Here is an 18,819-nt window from a genome sequence, read left to right on the forward strand (position 1 = left end):
CTTTTCAAAACTTGCAGAAATCATGGTTCCATTTATCACAGCAAGTCCCAAGGCATCAATAAAGGCCCAGCTGACTGCTGGCCCAACCCATTATTAGGTTAAGGGCTTAACTTTTTCACACAGGGCCATACAGGTATGGATATTTTTTTACCCTTAATAATAAACACCTTCATTTAGAAACTGCATTTTGTGTTTACTTGTGTTATCTTTGTCTAATTTTTAAATTTGTGTGATGATTTGAAACATTTTAGTGTGACAAACATACAAAATCAGGAAGGGCAGACACTTTTTCACACCACTGTATCGCTCTTCTACAGCGAGACTACAGATTCCAGAGGCTGCTGCAGACAAAAAGTCAGATCATGAGGAAAACAACATCGCCAGCCAAGAGTCCTCTAACCACACCCCATCTCCCTGTCAGAATAGCAGCACCACAAACTTTGAATCCCCTGTTCATCGTGGGAATTGCATCCGCACCATCACGAAATCAGTATCTAGAGGAGACCTGAACAGAGGAGGTGTGGCCGGATCTATCAGAAGTCCAGCAGTAACCGTACTGCCCAAACATTGGCTGGAGCACATTCCTAACAGGTCTCACACACTGACATGTTGCTTTAACCAGTCAGGTTTACTTTAGGGGACCTCTTAAAGGCTGAATATAGTGAAACTGTGTTATAAATTTCCTGTATCATATATTCACTATGAAATTATAGCCAGGAGCGATGCCTAATGATATGTTTTGATAAAGTCTCAGTCTAGTTTGCCAATGGAAGAACTCAGACTTGGTCAAACCTGGTAAAACATATACAGCCTGTTGAGAAAGTTTCTTTTTGATGTCCACTTTAAAATATTGGTAACGAAAAAAACGTAAATTAAAAATGATCAAGCAATTCAAATAGTTTCTTTTATACATATTTAAAAGATTAACTGTTATTTCTAACTTATGACATTTCAGAAGTGAACTTCTCTCATGCTGCCCATTATGTAAATCTGTAATCTGTATAGATTTCACTATAATCTAAAAAAATAGGTCTATAATTTTTCATGCAAAGACATAAAACATTAAGTCATGACTATGGCATCCTGCTAGTATGTGTCTCTGCCTCTTCCACATCCCCTAAAGTCAGCTTATTAACATGTATATAGAGATACTATTAATAATATGTATATATCAGGCCCCAAAGTATTTGGACATTGACACAATTCTTTTATAGTTTTGCCTCTGTACACCATAGTAGTGAATTTCAAATTATTTCAAAGCTTTTAACTGTATTTTAAATATGAGGGCCAAAGACAGGAGACTATCACTGGGCCGATAAAACAAAATACAAATATTAGAAAGAACTCCAAAAGTTTAGGGGTGGTCAAATCAACACTTTGGTACAATCAAATAAGAATGAAGGCACTCACAACACCAAGAAACTTGAAAGGCCACAGGAAGACAATGAAAGTGAACAATGACAAAATGATTTCCATGGTTTAGAAAAACAAAAGCATAACGTCTAGCTAAGTCAAGAACACTCTCAAGGCAAGAGACACCAAAATTAAAGAGGGTTTACAACAAGGTGCAAGCCACTGGTTACACCAGAACAAGAGGGCCAGGACTTCTCCAGAAAACATCTAACAGAGTGAACATATTTCTGAAAAAAAAATGTTTGACAGATGAACAAGATTAACTAGTACCAAAATGACGAGAAGAGAAATGTGTGGCAGAGAAAAGGAACAGCTCGTGATCCACAACATGCTAAATTATCTGTCAAACATGGTAGAGACAAAGTTTGTATTGTGGCAAAGGGAACTGAGTTATACTACGCAGATTCGACGAAATGCTGCCAAACTGATCGTCCATGGGTTCCAGGCTTTAGTCAATCATTGACTACAAACGGCTGCCAATCAAGTGCCTCTTGATTTTGATATAACAAGGATTAAACGTTCAGCCCCAATTTGCAGCTAAATAATCCTTAATCAGCATTTTATCAGGGGGCAGAGATATGTAAAGACAGTATCATTTTCCCCTGTTCGACAACACTAGTGTTCTGTGGAGAGCACTGACATTTGTAATCCATGGAAAACAACGAAATGTAATCTGCTGTAACACAAAAGCTGATTGTTATTGTTGTCCTTTTTCATTATAGGCCTCCACCTTTTCTTGGTGGTCCTAGTGGTACCTGCAGATCCAAGTCCTACCATCACATGGTATACAATTCTCCACCTCACTGTTCTGACAGCATTCACTCTGACCCCTTGTGCAGGAAGACTGTACATTCTGTTCATCCAGTTGAAGCTGCTGGGATCATTACTGCACAGAGTTATAGAGGACGCCGTGGTCACACCACCCGCTATGTGATTGTCAATGAGCATGAACCCAGGAAAAAGTTGCTGCGCTCAGCCACACGGATCCCACGCCATTATTTCATGGAGGAACCCACAGAGATCATGGAACTGTACCCACGTAATGTCAGACGCTACACACCACGCAATGCTCACAGTAAACCACGTCCTTACCAGTCCCACGCATCACAGCAACATCCAAGTGAAGAGGATGAGGAGGAAGACCAAGGGAAAGGCAGGAGAAAGATGTCACTAGGGAAAACTCATCGGGCCCGCTCACCGTCTAACCTCCAACAGCCAGCACATTTCTACATTGGTGACCGTCTAGAAACCTACATAACTATATCTAAAGAAAACCACACAGCTCAAGGAAGATATGGGGCTCAAGACGTAGATGAAGAGGAGAATGGAGTAGGAGAAATAGCCTGTGGAGATGAAGAGTCACACTCTGAGTCACAGGCTAATGTGAGAGTAGTTGACCCTCTTCTTCTGCAAACCAGATGTCACATTCATTCCCCGAGAAGACAGTATCTGTCTCAAACTCGGGCCAGACATGTTGAGCCTCATGTGAAGTCCAAGACAAAGCAAAAGCTGGAGAATGTGCAGACTGAGTCAGACTCAGCTTCCCTGGCCTCTAGCAGTGACCAGCAGAATAGCAGCAATGACCAGTATATTCAGGTTATCCACAACAAGGAGCGCTATTTGAAGTCTGGAGCCAGGCAAGGACAAATGGCCAAAAAGAAATCCAAAACCAGCTTTGATCTAAAAATCACTGAATCAAATGATCTGGTCTGCTCCAATGTTTGAAATGTTGGTTTCTGTTAAATAATATATGTAGCATTAGGCATTAACTGACACTCTGCACTGAAAGCACACAAAAATGTCATTTCCTTTCTGTGTTTGTGTGATTCCATATCCTTTTGATGCTGTTAAATAATTGCACTAGCTATTGTGGAAGTGCAAAGAACAATAGAAGAATGTGTCTACTTGTGTAACATCAGCAATAAAAACATAAACAACTTAAATAATTACATTTGGTTGCCTTTTATTATAGATGGATAGATAAAATTGTATCCGAGCTGACTAAAAATACCCAGCTTAATTTGCTGTAATCACGGAAGAGGGTGTTCACGGGTGCGTGTGAAGCTGGAGAAATTTCTATGAGGACTGAGGGACTTCAAAATATGATAGATGTGAGCTTGCTCTCCCTAAATCAAAAGTATATCACTTTATTAAAAGCCACTGGGCTTTTTATCATGGGAATACTGGAATCACGTTTTCTAAAAGTTCACTGAAATCTATTTGTTAACGTTTAATGAATGAATGAATGAAAAGTAATTAAATAAGGTTTAAAGGTGTTTTGTTTTGAAAGCTACCGGAAGTTTATTGTTTTTGATGACGCGATATCTCAGTAACTGATTCCGGTGCTTTGTTTGTACTTTGGGGAAATTAATTGTGCAAAATTACAATTTTGATGCTTTGAATCAGGCAGGGACAAAAGTCACACCACCCTAAGCCAATGGAAGATAGTTGCTCCGCGATGCGGCCGCTGCGCAGCTCGTCTCATTCATTCTGGCTAACGCTAGCTTTGTAGCGGTGGTCCACACTAACCTGACCAGGGTTTGCGTTTCTAGCCTTCGTTAGGTACTTTTAGCCGCTGGACCTGACTTGTATTGTTAAGATCCAGCGTGACTTCAGTTTTGTGTTTCCCGTCAGCTATTTAATCAGTCTCGTTTGGATTAGGTGAGCAACATTAATTGTTATTCCCAAAAATGGATTTTGAACATAAAGCGAAAGCAGTGGCCGACTGCTTGATGAGCTACAGGAAGGATGAGTCTGGATGGAAAGTCTGCAAGAAATCGGTAAATGTTTCTTACATCCTCATATGAGCTCAACACTATTTCCCTACGTTTTCCAGATACATGCTGTTCTCTGGTCTAGTGGGTTAACTGACGTGGCCCGCGTCGGTAGTTCAAAGTTCACAAACGTTAGTTTGGGATTTCTAACTTGAAAGCTTCGCTAATAACATTTTGCATCCCACTCATTCACCACAGAGATGTAAAACGTGTGTTTTACTACTGACTAGAATACATATTGGTGGTTTGTCAGTACCGGAGTCCGGACTTTCCGTACTCGTACAGGTCAGCTGTTCACACAGGTAGGTTTATAGTATGGAAGCGTTCCTACTGCAGCTCTCCTCTGGATAAATCTGTACTGAGTCCCAATCCTCTGAACCCTTTGCACAGTACTCTGTGAATTTTATTTCTTATATCGATTCTCCTTCAGCCTCATTTATCTGAATTGCCTCGCTGTTCTCAGAGACGCAATTTAGTTTGCATTGAATTTTTGAGTCTCTAATTCACATTCTCCCGTCACAATGCTGGTTTTCACTGAAGTGAACTACCTGCATCTCTGTACAGAAGTTACAGTGCATTGTTAGATCATCCTGCAATTGCGACATGACAGTAATTTGCCTCACATAGTAAATCTGTCCCATATCTATAAAATGAGATCAATCTTATTTTCTCATATTTTTCTTTTGTCATTTAGTGGAACTTCTTTCCTCCTCCCTGCTAAGAGTTTCTGTAACTGCAGTAAAATCCCCTCCATCCATCACTGATCCCAGCTGACTTGTACTGAAGTAAAAAATAAATCCTAAGACTAAAACTACATTAAAGTGCGTTACCAATGAACACTGATTATACAGAACGTTAAGCACATTTTTATCAGTGAATGTAAATCATAATCTTCAGCTGATGGAGAAACAACTCAACAAGCAGTTTTTATTCCACCAACGTGATGTTCAGAGTTCAGCTGTGACTTTAACAAACTGTTGTTAAAAACTCTAAATATATCAGGAATTTATGCTATGACTTCCGTGATCTGAGCAATTGTTTATTATGTCTGTTGCAATGAATTATGGGACACTGTTCTCTCCCACCTTTTCATAAAGGATGGTCCAGTGTACCCTCTGCTAATGGAAGCATTGAAACTCCTTTCTTTATTATTTGGAGAATTGGAACAGCTCTTGTTAAGGCTGCCACACAGATACTTCCAGGTCACATCTCTCAGTTAGGAGCCTGCCGAATCAAAATTAATTCTGTTTTCTGGCAGGCGGTGACATTCTACTTTATTTAACAAAAATTCAAAAGAAAAAAACAGGAATACAGAGGAAGTCCAGATGTCATGGTTTCCTAGTAGCAGGCGATTCATGCACATCCATTTAAGGTTTTGTAAGTGAGTTGTTACTTCTATTTTTAGACATTTGTATAAAAGTTAAAAATTGAGGTTAAATGATCACAATTCAGGTTTGGATTTACACATCTGTCAAATTGCTTTGTATTTGTATGTGGATTGGAATTTGTGAGTCCTCAAAAGTTAGACAGAAATCACTGTACACTGTACAGTACATGACTATAGGTCAGGAGCAGGTCATCTGTTAATCGAAAGCTTGGCAGTTCGATACCTGGCTGCTCCAAGGTGCATGCCAAATATCCTTGGACAAGATGCTAACCCCAAATTCTCTGATGCACATCGATGTGTGAATGTGCGTGAATGTTAGATAGAAAGTTGTTAAATATAGAAAAAAAGAGAAAACATGCTACATAAGAACCAGTCCATTTATCATGCGTAAATCTTACATGTATGCATTTGTAACACTGAGGTAAATCTCTCTGCTAGGAGAGACCTGGCAGATTGCTAGCAGTCTCTGGTGGGTAAGTCTACTGGTAGAAATTCATCATCATCTGCAGGGTTTATTTAAGCTGATGCTAGCTGAGAGCAGAAAACGTTTAACTTAGTGATGAATTCAGATGACAAACTTCATCATTAGTTATTAAGCTGATATCAGTGTTAGCCTGCTGTTATCCAAGAAGAGTAGGATCAACATCAAAGTGTTCCACACTACCTGGTTTATCCATATTCAAATATACAGAGATTCGTTTGCATATACCTAGTTCAGAGGATGAGCCACAGGGATATTCAACCGTAGTGTTCCCCCATCTGCAGCTACGCGCTGACTGAAGAACATTAACCTTTAGAGGTTAATGTATTTGTGGGGTTTGTAACTTGTAAATCTATGTTTTCTAATAGAGGGTTGATGAACTGGTCTGTTTATTTAGAAAATGAAACGGGAACAGAGTGGAAGCCCAGATGTCACAGTTTTCCTGTGGGACTTGAACATAACATACATTTGTGGATCTCATGTATTTTAGACACATGTATGCACAAGAAGCTTTTAAAAAGAAAAATGATTCGATTTGTGCAACTCCAATTAAAAAAGTTGCACACAGATGATCGCTGTTTATTTTAAATGTGTGCATCAAGTTTGGATGGACACATTTGTAAAATTGTTTTTTTTTGTATGTGAATTGAAGCACACATTTGTGTGTACCCAAAGGTCACACACAAATCACTGTGCACATTTGTAAATCTTACACACTTGTGTATCATATACATGTGTAACTCTTTTCATGCAAATTTCTCTGCATAGGTTTTCAACAGACCTGACACGGTCCAGTATAACCAAATGCTGTTCACAGTTATTGTTCCGTTTTCTTTGGCAGAACGATGTCATTGTGTCGTGGCGACCCTCGTCTGAGTTCCCGGGGAATCTGTGAGGAATCTGTCCTTTTTTCACTTCTTTTGCACTATTGGTTTCCTGAAGTATTAAGCACGCATCAAATATACAGATTAGTGCTTTTCTGGAGAAAACATTGCTGTGCAGGTGCAAGAATAAAAACAGACATAAGGATAATAGTGACTTCTTAAACATGTCAAAGCAGAAATGCCTCAGAAAAACGTTTGTGCTTGTTGGGGTTCCTGGAATATTGGTTCTTTGCACTTCTGTTCATCAGTAATTGTAATCATACATTTATCTGTGGAGGATTTTATTCAACTTCTACTTTAACTCAGATAAAAAAAATAGAGTAGTGTGTGTTCTTGACTTTAAAGTGCAGGTATCAAGGGGAATCTACCAGTTCATGGTGGAAATTCCCTTTTCAGTGCAGCTGGCCAAACGATAAGGAACCCATTTACTGGTTAAGAGACACAGATAGTGGACAGCATATACTCAGTTTCTTAAGATAAAACTAACTCCTTGTTACTGCCAGGGGCAGCACAAAAGTGACCCTCTGGGACTGATTTTTAGTTTTAGTGTTCTTATTTTCCACCAAGTTATCAGTTATGTTACTAGTTAGCTAACAGAAACCAGTGCAAGTCTGTTGACTGCAACCAGCCAACAAACCCAATGATGTCACATTCTGTTCTGCCACAAGATGGCGTTAAGTGATTCAAGTTTTTAAAGCACGTTTATTTCTTAAGTCCAGCTACATAGACAAGTTTTACATCTGTGTCTGTTTTTGAGGGCAGAGCTAGGACCTGGCGTGCACATATGTGGACATCACAGTTTGGGTTGTCTAGGCCAAAATACAAAGTTTTGCTCTGGGGCCTGATATCCACGCACGAGGACATAAAACTACCACTGTTCTTTTGAAATTTAAAGCGAATGTCCTCATATGTGGATCTCATCTTTCTCAGAAACAAATATTAAAAAAAGCCAAAACATCTAATTCTTTGTTTTTACATTCATCAGGTCCCAAAGAGAAATGAAAAACGAAATGAAAGAGTTTGGGTCTTAGGAGCTTAAATATGTGTAGAATATAAATTATTTCATTACACTGGCCTCATAATGAAAGCTTGTAAAGTTACAGCAGATCATTATTACTTATCCTAATGTCTGATGACGATATGAACCTAAAAATTGGCATATAGCTGAACTGCATTGCATAAATCAGAGTGTATTATTATGCTGAGTTCTTTTATTCGTGTAGCACAAGTGTACAACAACAGTTGTTTCAATGTTCTTTACAACATAAAGTAAAGACCCTACAAAATGATCCAATAATCCTCTTTAAGCCAGAAACTGGTTACAGTGGGAGGAAAAACTGCACTCAGGAAAGACACTGAGGGTAAAAATGGGCTGCTCTCTAATTAGATATCTTTTTTTTAAATTGATCATTTCATAGCTCCTATTTAAAGGAATCAGTTTGGAGCCATTGCAGTTTTCAGAAAAGCTAGTGAGTCCACTTTACATACTTAAATGCAGAGCTTTAATAATGCTCAGTGCATCACCTGCATGCGAATGTTTTTGCAAGTGGCATTTCTAACAGAATGTTTTGCTTCTGTTATCTGTGTGCGTAGGTCAAATTGTTTTCTTATACAACAGTGTGGTAGTCCTGCCTTCATAATCTTCTCTCCTCACTATGTGCCATTATCTGATTACACTGGCAGTTATAAGGGTGACGGGATTGTCAACGGCACTCCTGAAAAAGTGTGGGAATGTCTTAAACCGGTGCCCAATGGACTCAGAGTCAAATGGGACAACAATGTCAAAAGGTTTGAGGTTCTGGAACAAATTACAGAGGTGTGTTATTTTTTGTCTCCTTTCTGTTCAAACAATGTTTTGTGATTATTTTCATTATTATTATTTATTTAACCATAGAGTTTTCATGTACACTGGGGGAAATACTTATTTGATCCCAAGCTGAAGTTTGCACAAAAACAAATGTTTTTTGGTTTTTTTTTTTTCAATTTACAGTAGTTTTCTTTAATAACAAGAGACTGAATATCAACCAAAAATCCAGAAAAACACATCACATAAAGGTTATAAATTGATTTGCATGCCTTTGAATTTCACTGAGATAAGTATTTGATCAATCAGAATTCAGTCTCCCACAGATTAGTCATCCAACAACATACTACTGATCTCAACGTGTTGATGAAATGAGATCGATGAAAATGACACCTGTTGGTGCAAATATTTGGAAATGGAAGAAATATAAAATGACAACAAGTCTCTCTTAGTCGGGAGTCCATGCAAGATCTTGCCTCATGGGTAAATCATGAGAAAGGTGCTGGACCAGTTCACAGCTACATGGGAGAAACTTGTTAATGATTAAGACAGATTAGGGGACCATGACATCTAGAACAGCATTGTTCGCATTATGCTTTGGGACTGTTTTTCTGCTAAGGGTACAGGACAGTTTGACTGTATTGAGGGGCCAATGGACAGGTCTGTGTACCATAAAATGAGTCATCCAGAATGACGGTGATCCAAAACATACTGCAATGGCAATAAAGGAGCGACTTAACACAAAACGCACTTGGTCATAGATTGGCTCAGCCAGTCTCCAGACCCGTTTTCATATAGAAAGTCTGGAACGAGTTGAAACTTCAAATTTAGAGAGTTTCTAGAGGAGTGGGCCAAAGCCCGTCCTGAGATGCATGCAAACCTGGCAACCAGGAAGAGTTTCACTACAAAGTCGTGTTTGCTTGGATCAAATACTTTTTCCCCTCAATAACAAGCAGATCAGTTTCCAACTTTTATGTAATGTGTTGTTTCTCTGCATTTCTGAGTAACTATTCTGTCTCTCTCTTCATTAAAATGAAACCACCAGAAAAATTAGGAACTGTTCATTTCTTTGTGAATAAACTTATAAATGCAGTTGGGATCAAATCATTTTTTGCCCCACTGTAGTTTTCCCCTCACATTCTTTAAAGTTCCATCAAGTCATTCAATTTTTAATTTTATTTAAAGCTGCATCAGTTTTTTGTGTTTTGTTTTGTTTTTGCTTTCCTCAAAACTATTTGGAAATCTTATATTAACCAGCATCTATTAATAAGTAGTATGAATGAAAGCACTTCTCACATCTCTTGCCATGGTTACGTGTTTGTCTGTTAATGAAAACTGATAAATTGGACCAATTAGGAAAAGTCACTTACTTTATTTTAAAATGAAATTCTTGCCTGGTGCAGTTTTAAGTGCTTATGCGCTTCACTTGTTCCACATTTGCTCACATTACAGCCGCACTCCACAATGGCTTAAATGTATTTTTCACCTCAGAGTTCTACACACAACACCCCATAATGATGAAATGTAAAAGAAAATAAAATAAAAATGTTGGCTTGAAATTCTTGCAAGTTTATTAAAAATAGAAAAACAAAAGTAACTTAACAGTCTTTGCCGTGACAGGTACAACTGAGCTCGGGTGCATCCTGTTCCCACTGATCATTTTTTAGATCTCCACCTGTGACATGTTCAGTTAATTGGACGTGATTTGGAAACGAACACATCTATCTAAGATCCTCTGGCAGTCTATGTCAGAGCACAAACCGAGTCATAAAATCCAAGGAATTGTCTGTAGACCTTCAAGACAGGATTGTATGAAGGCACAGATCTGGAGAAGCGTACAGGAAGAAATCTGCAGCATTGAAAGTCCCAGTGAGCACAGTGATCTTCATCATCTGTACATGGAAGAACTTTGGGACCACCAGTTATCTTCCTAGAGCAATCTGATCCTTAGTCAAGGAGGTGACAGTCCACTCACTCTCCAGCATTGCTATGTGGAGAGAGAATGAAAGCCACTTGTTTGTAAAAGGCATATGACAGCTGGAGTTTGCCAAAAGGCACCTGAAAGACTCGGATTAGAGAAACAAGATTCTCTGATACGATGAAACAAAGATTTAACTCTTTGGTCTGAATGCTAAATGTCATATCTGGAGGAAACATGGCACGCTCATCACCTGGTCAACCGTCAAGAGACAGGTGGGACTGAAAGATATTGAAGTGCTTCTGGTTTACCTCTCATTACATCTGAGAGAGGGTAAAAGTGCTTAATGTCTACAGGTGATACAGAGTTTATCTGTGTGTCAGTTTGCTATTAGTGAATCATCTTTCATTTTAGTCAAAAATGACAGAATCAAACACAGAATCCAAAGGTGTATGTGATTTTACTCATAGTTAACTGCTTCTTACAGGTTGCTCTATTCGGGGCCTACTTTTCCAGACCACTGTATCCTAATCCAGTTGGTTACCAGGTGCACGGATTTAGAGGAGAGCTACTGATAACTGGTGTGACTGAGAGGAATGCTTGAGCATAGGAACACTGGCAAATGTTCATGTTGGGTCTGTGTTTCCACAAGTCCCGCTAATTCTAGAGACTTATTCATCATGAAGAAAACAAGACAGTCGATCGATCGATTATTTGCACAAGGGAGGCCTCGTCTGTGTCCACCACGAAAGTGACCCCCAGATCTGACCACCTCCTGCTACCTTTTATTGGGAGACAGTTCACACAAAACACGTCAGAACAAAGCCACGCCCCCTTGGTTCTAAGACAAAGCATTTTATGTATATGTGTGGACTTGTGTAAGAGTGTGTGTGTGTGTGTGTGTGCGCGTGAGACCTCCTGCTGACCAAAGGGTCGTAAACCCAGGAAGTTTACATCAAAAGAAACAGATCTTTCAGATAGGATGTATCTACAATAAAACCTCCCCCAGCACAGAGTGGTTGGAGAGGTGGTCAGGATCAAAGCTTTGATCCTACTGCTTGAACTAAGACTGTACAAATTTAAGAAACACAATGGCAACATTCAACAATTAGACTTAACATCTCAGATGGAGCAGGGTTGGCAAACAGAGGGTTGAGTAAATTTGCAATAATTTCAAGCAAACTTTTTGACTTTGTCATTATAGGATGTTGTGTGTGGAGGTTAGGGGTAAAAAATACTTTAATTCATTTTGGAATAAGGTTGAACCATGATAAACATGATAAACACTGCGGATACTTTCTGGATGAACTGATATCAAAATGTGGATCATATTTGTTCTTTGTTAAGCTTTATTGAGTACGTCCCCTTGTCGTCCACTCTTGTGCAGGACATCTCGATCTGCCGAACAGTCACGCCCTCTGCAGCTATGGGCATCATAGCACCACGAGACTTTGTAGATGTTATTTTAATTAAGCAATACGAAGATGGCAGCATTTCTTCAAATGGTGCGTAATGACTCAATGTTTGTCTCTCACTCTTCTTGTACTTCTGTCTTTTTTTACTCTCTAAGGTTGATTGTGATGCGCACTTAAGCACCGTTTTTACTTCCATGGCTCTTTGAGATGTTATGATGATTGGGATAAATCGTGGGAGAAATAATTATCTGATCGCCTGTAAACTTGCACAGAAACGAACAGCGCTGGCTGCTTCAGCACCGTGCTGACCCAATCATGTGGTTAGAGTCAGAGCCAAGTCAGGTTAGTTTGAGGCACACAGTTTACGGTGCCACTCAACATGTCGTCCACCTCTCAGTTTTTGTAAGCTGGGTTGAAGAAACGAGTGATTGATCTTGAAGGGTTTTTTGCACCATTTTAGTTACATTTTAGCAAAGAAGCTCAGAGACGTACAGATACACAGATGGAGGCCCGAGCCTCGGCCATAACAACATATCAAAGCTTATGTGGTGATACTGTCTGAGTAGCGACACTTATGGTTATACCTATATTGTTATATACCGCAGCAGCTTTCTGCAGCGTAATGGTGGGTATAAATACAAGTGTCTGTGAAATGAGGTTTCGGCAGAGGGCAACGCGACCATTACAGCGAGTATACTGTGGCCTTTAAGGTGCCCATATACCCTCTGCAGTGGTTGCTTCGCTCGCCGCCCCACAGTCATCACACAGATGCAGTCATTTATACCCGCTGATAAGGCACAAGAAGACGCTGCAGTTTTCTCCTAAATGATAGGTATCGCCACTCAGATAATATTGCATCATACTTGCTGATAAAGTCGAGAAGAAGTCAAAACCAGAAGCCAGGACTTTGTCAAGTGGTTGCTTTTTGCAAAGTTCCTTCCACAAACTCAAATTTGTAAATGGTTGCAACATCTTCCTCTGTGTGTCAGTGTATCTCTGAAAACGGTGGTTAAAAAAACCTGCATGATCGTACACTTCTCTTCAACGCACCAGGCTGCAAAAAAATAAATAAATAAATGGTGCAAGACCGGCCGACGTGCCACAAAAATGATGTCTTGCAACGCAGGATGTGATGTGAAAATCGCCATGTGACACAAGCAACACGGTGAGCATAAAACAGCCTTAGGAGGAGCAGCCAGGAGCAGTGTGTGTGCCGTTTGGGCTGCTGCAGCCGTATACACCAGTACGCTCGTAAAGTGAGAGCAGTACGACAGCACTCTGACAGACAGCCCAAGTTCTAAAGACGACGACACTTGGTGATGTAAAGATGTATGACAAAGAAGCAGAGTGGTATACGCAAAGACAACTAACTTTATGAATCATTTTTTATTATTTTAAGCAGTGCTGTCCATATGCAATGCACAGTTGACTTTTACCTGCACAATGCAGCGCATGAACAGTCTGGGACACTTTCTCCCTGACAGTGATATCACAAATGTCGACTTTATTGTAAAAGACATGATAACAGTGGAGTTGAAAATACTGGCTGTAACTGGATGATTAAAGCAGCTGACCTACTCCCTGGCCATAAAGTCAATTCAGTTTTTGTCGTGAATCGCTGTGTGGCAGGCAGGAGATTGGACCAAATGCAGGACTCACGGACATTGAAGGAGAGAACTGAAGAAGGCAGCTTTATTTTGGCTGTAAAACTCTTCATACAGAAAACAACCTGAAAACAGGGAACTAGAAATACCAACGTAAATATATACACTAAGACACTGGAAACCAGAGCTAGAAACTACAAGGAGCACAGAAGGAAAAACAGCATATTGAGGGTACGACGCGACAACGAGCAGGCGAAGACAGAGGACTAAAATGCACAACAGAGAAATCAGGGAATGGGAGACTGGAGGGAAACACAGCTGGAAATAATCAGGCAGACGAGACGGGGACAGAAGCTGAGCACAGAACAGAACTATCAAAAAACAGGAAGCACATGACAGGGACAGCGATGGGGTTATATGGTGCTACAAGGTCATTAAGATAAGATGGGGCCTGATTATTTAAGACCTTGTATGTGAGGAGCAGGATTTTGAATTCTGGATTTAACAGGAAGCCAAAACAGGAGAAATATGCTCTCTCTTTCTAGTCCCTGTCAGGACTCTTGCTGCAGCATTTTGGATTAGCTGAAGGCTTTTCAGGGAGTTTTTTGGACTTCCTGATAATAATGAATTACAGTCGTCCAGCCTGGAAGTAATAAATGCATGAACTAGATTTTCAGCGTCACTCTGAGACAGGATATTTCTAACTTTAGAGATGTTGCGCAAATGGAAGAACGCAGTCTTACATATTTGTTTAATATGTGCGTTGAAGGACATGTCCTGGTCAAAAACAGACATAATAAATAAATGAATAGGACATTCGTCAGAGAAAGGTATAGAAGAAAATAACTGAGGTAAAATCACTATATTATCAGAAGCATTTGCCTGTTCTGAAGACGCCATCAGTTTCAGTGATCAGTGGAGCGTTAGGAACTACAATGCAACAAACTGATGCAAAATATGCTGGTTACTGTTCATATGCGTGAGACATGCAATAGCATTTTTATTGTGATGAGGTTAAAGTGCACGTTTACATTGTTACAATCTAATATTCTCAAAAACGTTATGAATCTTTGATTTATTCTCACATGGACCGGTATAAATAGACTCATATGGTTATGTGCTTGTATCTTTTGTGTGATATCAAAAAGCTACCAATACAATTCACCCGAGCTGCGCTCCCCAGTCTGGCTACGTGAGAGGATTCAACCATCCCTGTGGTTGCATCTGTGTCCCCGTCTCAGGGTGAGTAACTAAACAATGCATTTCATTTGTGTGTGTTTGTGTGTGTGTTAAAAGTTTCTCTCTTTTTCCCCCTTGTTTTTTCCAGAGAGCCCAACAAAACCCAGGTGCTGACTTTTTTCCAAACCGACCTAGGAGGCTACCTCCCTCGCTCTGTGGTTGACTCATTCTTCCCCTCCAGCATGGCGGAGTTCTACAGCAACCTGGCCAAGTCTGTTAAATCACTCAAGGACTTTTGACACAAAGAGTTGAATTCCTGCCTGAGGGCTGCTCACGAGTAGTTCAGATGTTCATGCCATTTTTAACAGTCTAAGTCAACAGTAACGAACAAGCTCAGATTATCAGATGATCACATGAACATAGACGTATTTGTACACGTGTTAAAAGCATGAAAAACATTCCTTTTTTATGAGAATAGTGTGGCATTAGACATTTCCTCTTCTTACTTGCGTGTATAGTAAACATGCACATTGCACGGCTCTTAGTCAACGTATGCTGATATCGTTTATTGGTTTTAACTTCATACCTCACATTTACAGCTGGTAAAAGAAGTATGAAACACATCACCGATGTTTCAAGTAAATATATTTCTAAAGTTCCTATTGACCCTTAAATTTTTACTATGTGTGTAACAACCCAGTTAATCCACACATGCAAAGAAATCAAACCATAGAGGTTCATAAAGTTATTTATAATAACAAAAAGGGGCAGAGGTTAAACACGTGAAGAAAGTCATGACTGCAACTGAAATCCATCAGTAATTAGAACGCAATCCTGCCACTCAGTGCAAATTAATATGAGCTTGTTCAGTCCCACCTGATGGCTTATAAAAAGTAACATTACCAAGGTGTCACACAAGAATCTCATGATGCTCTGCAGCAACTTTATTGTTGCAAACGATACTGATGGCACTGGTTACAGAGGAGGTTTTAAAATACTGAAGGTTCCAGTGAGCACTGTTGGGACCATAATCTGACCAAAAACCAGCCACAACCAGGTGATTCCTGCAACATTTCAGACAGAGGAGTGAAAAGAATAATCAGAGGAGTTTTCCAGCAGTGAAGGACCACTTGTAGAAAGCTACAGAAACACCTGGATCAGTAGGTACTGTTATTTCAAAGAAAAAATGAATGCACTCCACCCCCATGGCCTGTATCCATGTTCACCATGCGTAACTTCATTGCTGAATAAAAAGCATGTTGAAATACGTTTAAAGTTTGCTGAACTTTTAAACAAATGCTGGGAGAATAAAGTCTGTTCAGATGAGACCAAAACTGAACTGTTTGATGCCATAATAGAGATCATCAGAATCAGAATACTTTATTAATCCCGAAGGAAATTATGGAAAATTATCAAATTATTATCATCATCATATTATCCAAGAAACGCTATACCAACGGTGAAGTTTGGTGACAGGAACATCAAGGTGTGGGGCTGTGTTTTCAGCTTAGGGTGCTGGCATGCTTCACATAAGTAAATGAAGGATGTGTGGGGAATGTACGGAGACATTCTTGATAAGAATCTGCTGCTTAAAGACTGTTTATGGGGAAGAGTGGGCCACAACTCCCAGCAATGCATAGTTCTTCATCTTGAAGCTGCCATCACCAACAAAGGCTTCTGGATAAATTTCAGTAACCATGTTCAATACTTACACATCATTTTTTGACATCTATGGTTTGATTTCTTTGCATGTGTGGATTGGATGGGCTGTTACTGACATCTGTTAGAATTTCATGACAGTAGCACTGTTTCAAATATTTACTTAAAAAATGAGTGACATTTTCTATACTTATTTTACCTGCTTGTTCGTGTTGTACTTGAATTCCTGTGGTTTTGTTCACCTGCAAACGATGAATATCTACCTCTTTTATCAGTTATACTAAAACGATGAAGTATACATTGGAATTCGTGGGGAGCCCTTGTAAGCAAAACTTTTTTTTTTCCTTCTGGCGAACCTAAAATGCCTTTAAATTGGATATTTTTAATGCTGTTCACCTGAGCAGAAGCGTCTTCCTGTGACTTTCATGGCTGTGTTTTCTGAAGCACAGTTTCCATTCAGTGGAACTTTGGTAGACTGGTTCAGTAATGACCAAATCAATTATATTTCATTTAGGAAAACCTAAAAAGGTTTTTCTTTTTTGTTGTTGTCAATTTTATACCAATTTATAAAACTACGACTGACAGATTTGATGTAAAAAGTTTTGAAAATTAACTATTTTAAGTGGCATGAGGTAACTGCATGTGTAAGACAGAATGATAAGAATAACTGCTGTGTAACTGGCTTAAGATATCAAACTGTTACAACCCAATTCAAAAGAAAAAGGAAATTTTCGGTGACGGTGAAGTATAGGCAAGGTACGGTAAACGTCACACGTGAAACAAACATAATGATGAAATGAAAGTGAGACAGAAAATAAAAATAAGTGGTATTTATAAGATGAATATAAGAGATAAAAATCACTGATGTTAATAAACGCTGTACGCGTCGTGATATTTGGACAAAGTTTTGTTCTGATTGGCTGACCCATTATGGAGGATAGCTGAATATGGGTAAGAGCTTATTTCATCTTTTTCTGTTTTAACAAGTAAGCAAACATTCAATTGAATCTGTAGAAACTACAGTAGTCTATTTGCAGTGTTTTGGGGTTTTTTACGGGGAGGGGTTACAGTTTGTAAATCCTAAAGACAAACGTACGTTTCTGAATGGAAGTGCACTGATTTTAATCTTAATTTAATCTAATTTCATTTTCAAGACAGAGTGGGGGACTTTGCTAGCACTTAATAATAATGCATAATAGTGTCATACTAAGCATTATCAAGGTATTAGCAAGAGCTTAATTCACCTTTTACATTGCATTACACTGTATTATGCCATTTATAAATATAGCTATGTTATTATGAATATGACCATGACTATGATTATTGCTAGCAGTAATGTAGTGTCAGTGATTGCTGTACACGGTGTCCGTATACAAAACCACATACTAGGGAGGATTAATTACATATAAAAAAATAAGTACTTGCTAATAGGCTAATGCTTAATAGTGTGACACTATAAAGTGCTACTGGAGCTTCACATTAATTTATAGTGTTTTGTTTCTTCAAATTCTATTGATGGAACACATGGATTAGGAATTTTTATTTCTTCAGCATTATGACAATTTTTGCCAATTTGGATTTCCTTTCGAAGAACCATAACTGACAGCATAGACAAATAAAATCCCATTATGATCAATTACCTACAATTATCAACACTTTAATGAACCAAGTTCAAACCGACACGTGTATAATAGTCCCCACTGTATTCACTGATTTGAGAGGTTGTAATCACAGAGTTGTGGTTGTAATCAGTAAAAATAAATGAATATGAGTAAACTTTGAATGCAGCTCTCAGTATATTTGTGAAAACGTCAATCAACACATTTGTGAATATTTTTTCTGTAACTGTATATCATAAAAAGTTATGAAAATATTTTTCAAGTGAAAATGTCAGAATACAAGAACATTTTTTTCTGCACTTTTTATTCTTCAAGCTCTCACGTTTTCCAACACATTCAGGCTCTGTGGTGCCTCGAGGCCACCCTCGTGAAATCTGCTATTGATTGTTTTGTCAAAGACATTCACACCATTGGCCTGCTGGTGTGAATGTCAGTATCCAAGACATTTTTGTGTAGGGCTCTTCCAGTGCTCATCCTGCTTCTCCTTGAATAAAGAAGCAGATGATGGTCCCGTTGATGCGTTAGGACCTGTCCAGTTCTCTGGCTGTCTCCTGGAATTTCCTTCATAATCTTGAACAAACCTTCTGGCTATGGCACGTATTGATGTGCTTGGAGGATTTGGACTAGCTGTGCAAGGGTCCAAGTTTCACTTCACACTTACTATAGTTTCACTAACCCTAGC

General features: G+C 39.1%; 2 protein-coding genes across 5 annotated transcripts in view; both read left to right on the top strand.

Annotated features, from left to right (window-relative positions):
* tmc3 (transmembrane channel like 3) overlaps nt 1–3,336 on the top strand; it is a 44,792-nt gene extending 41,456 nt beyond the window's left edge. For all 3 annotated transcript variants that reach the window (XM_085278503.1, XM_085278510.1, XM_085278515.1), the window contains 2 exons: nt 318–591; nt 2,136–3,336. In XM_085278503.1, coding sequence (XP_085134629.1) covers nt 318–591; nt 2,136–3,138 — 1,277 coding nt within the window. In that variant the 3' untranslated portion in view covers nt 3,139–3,336. The remainder of the gene's footprint in view (nt 1–317; nt 592–2,135) is intronic.
* Nucleotides 3,337–3,736: 400 nt separating this feature from the next.
* Nucleotides 3,737–18,301, top strand: stard5 (StAR related lipid transfer domain containing 5). 2 transcript variants are annotated; one of them, XM_085278532.1, is made up of 6 exons: nt 3,737–4,193; nt 6,897–6,946; nt 8,623–8,755; nt 12,049–12,166; nt 14,829–14,922; nt 15,008–18,301. In XM_085278532.1, exons 1-6 carry the CDS (start codon nt 4,104–4,106, stop codon nt 15,156–15,158), a joined length of 636 nt encoding a protein of 211 aa, XP_085134658.1. In that variant the 5' UTR covers nt 3,737–4,103; the 3' UTR covers nt 15,159–18,301. The 2 variants fall into 2 exon arrangements, with proteins under 2 accessions (XP_085134658.1, XP_085134654.1); XM_085278528.1 differs by having other exon boundaries at nt 4,098–4,193; nt 6,897–8,755.
* Nucleotides 18,302–18,819: the final 518 nt, after the last annotated feature.

Source organism: Mchenga conophoros, linkage group LG1 (assembly GCF_057382185.1).
Source record: "Mchenga conophoros isolate Kocher_MC1m ecotype Shallow Benthic linkage group LG1, M_conophoros_male_GT1.1, whole genome shotgun sequence".
NCBI classification, from domain to species: Eukaryota; Metazoa; Chordata; class Actinopteri; order Cichliformes; family Cichlidae; genus Mchenga; species Mchenga conophoros.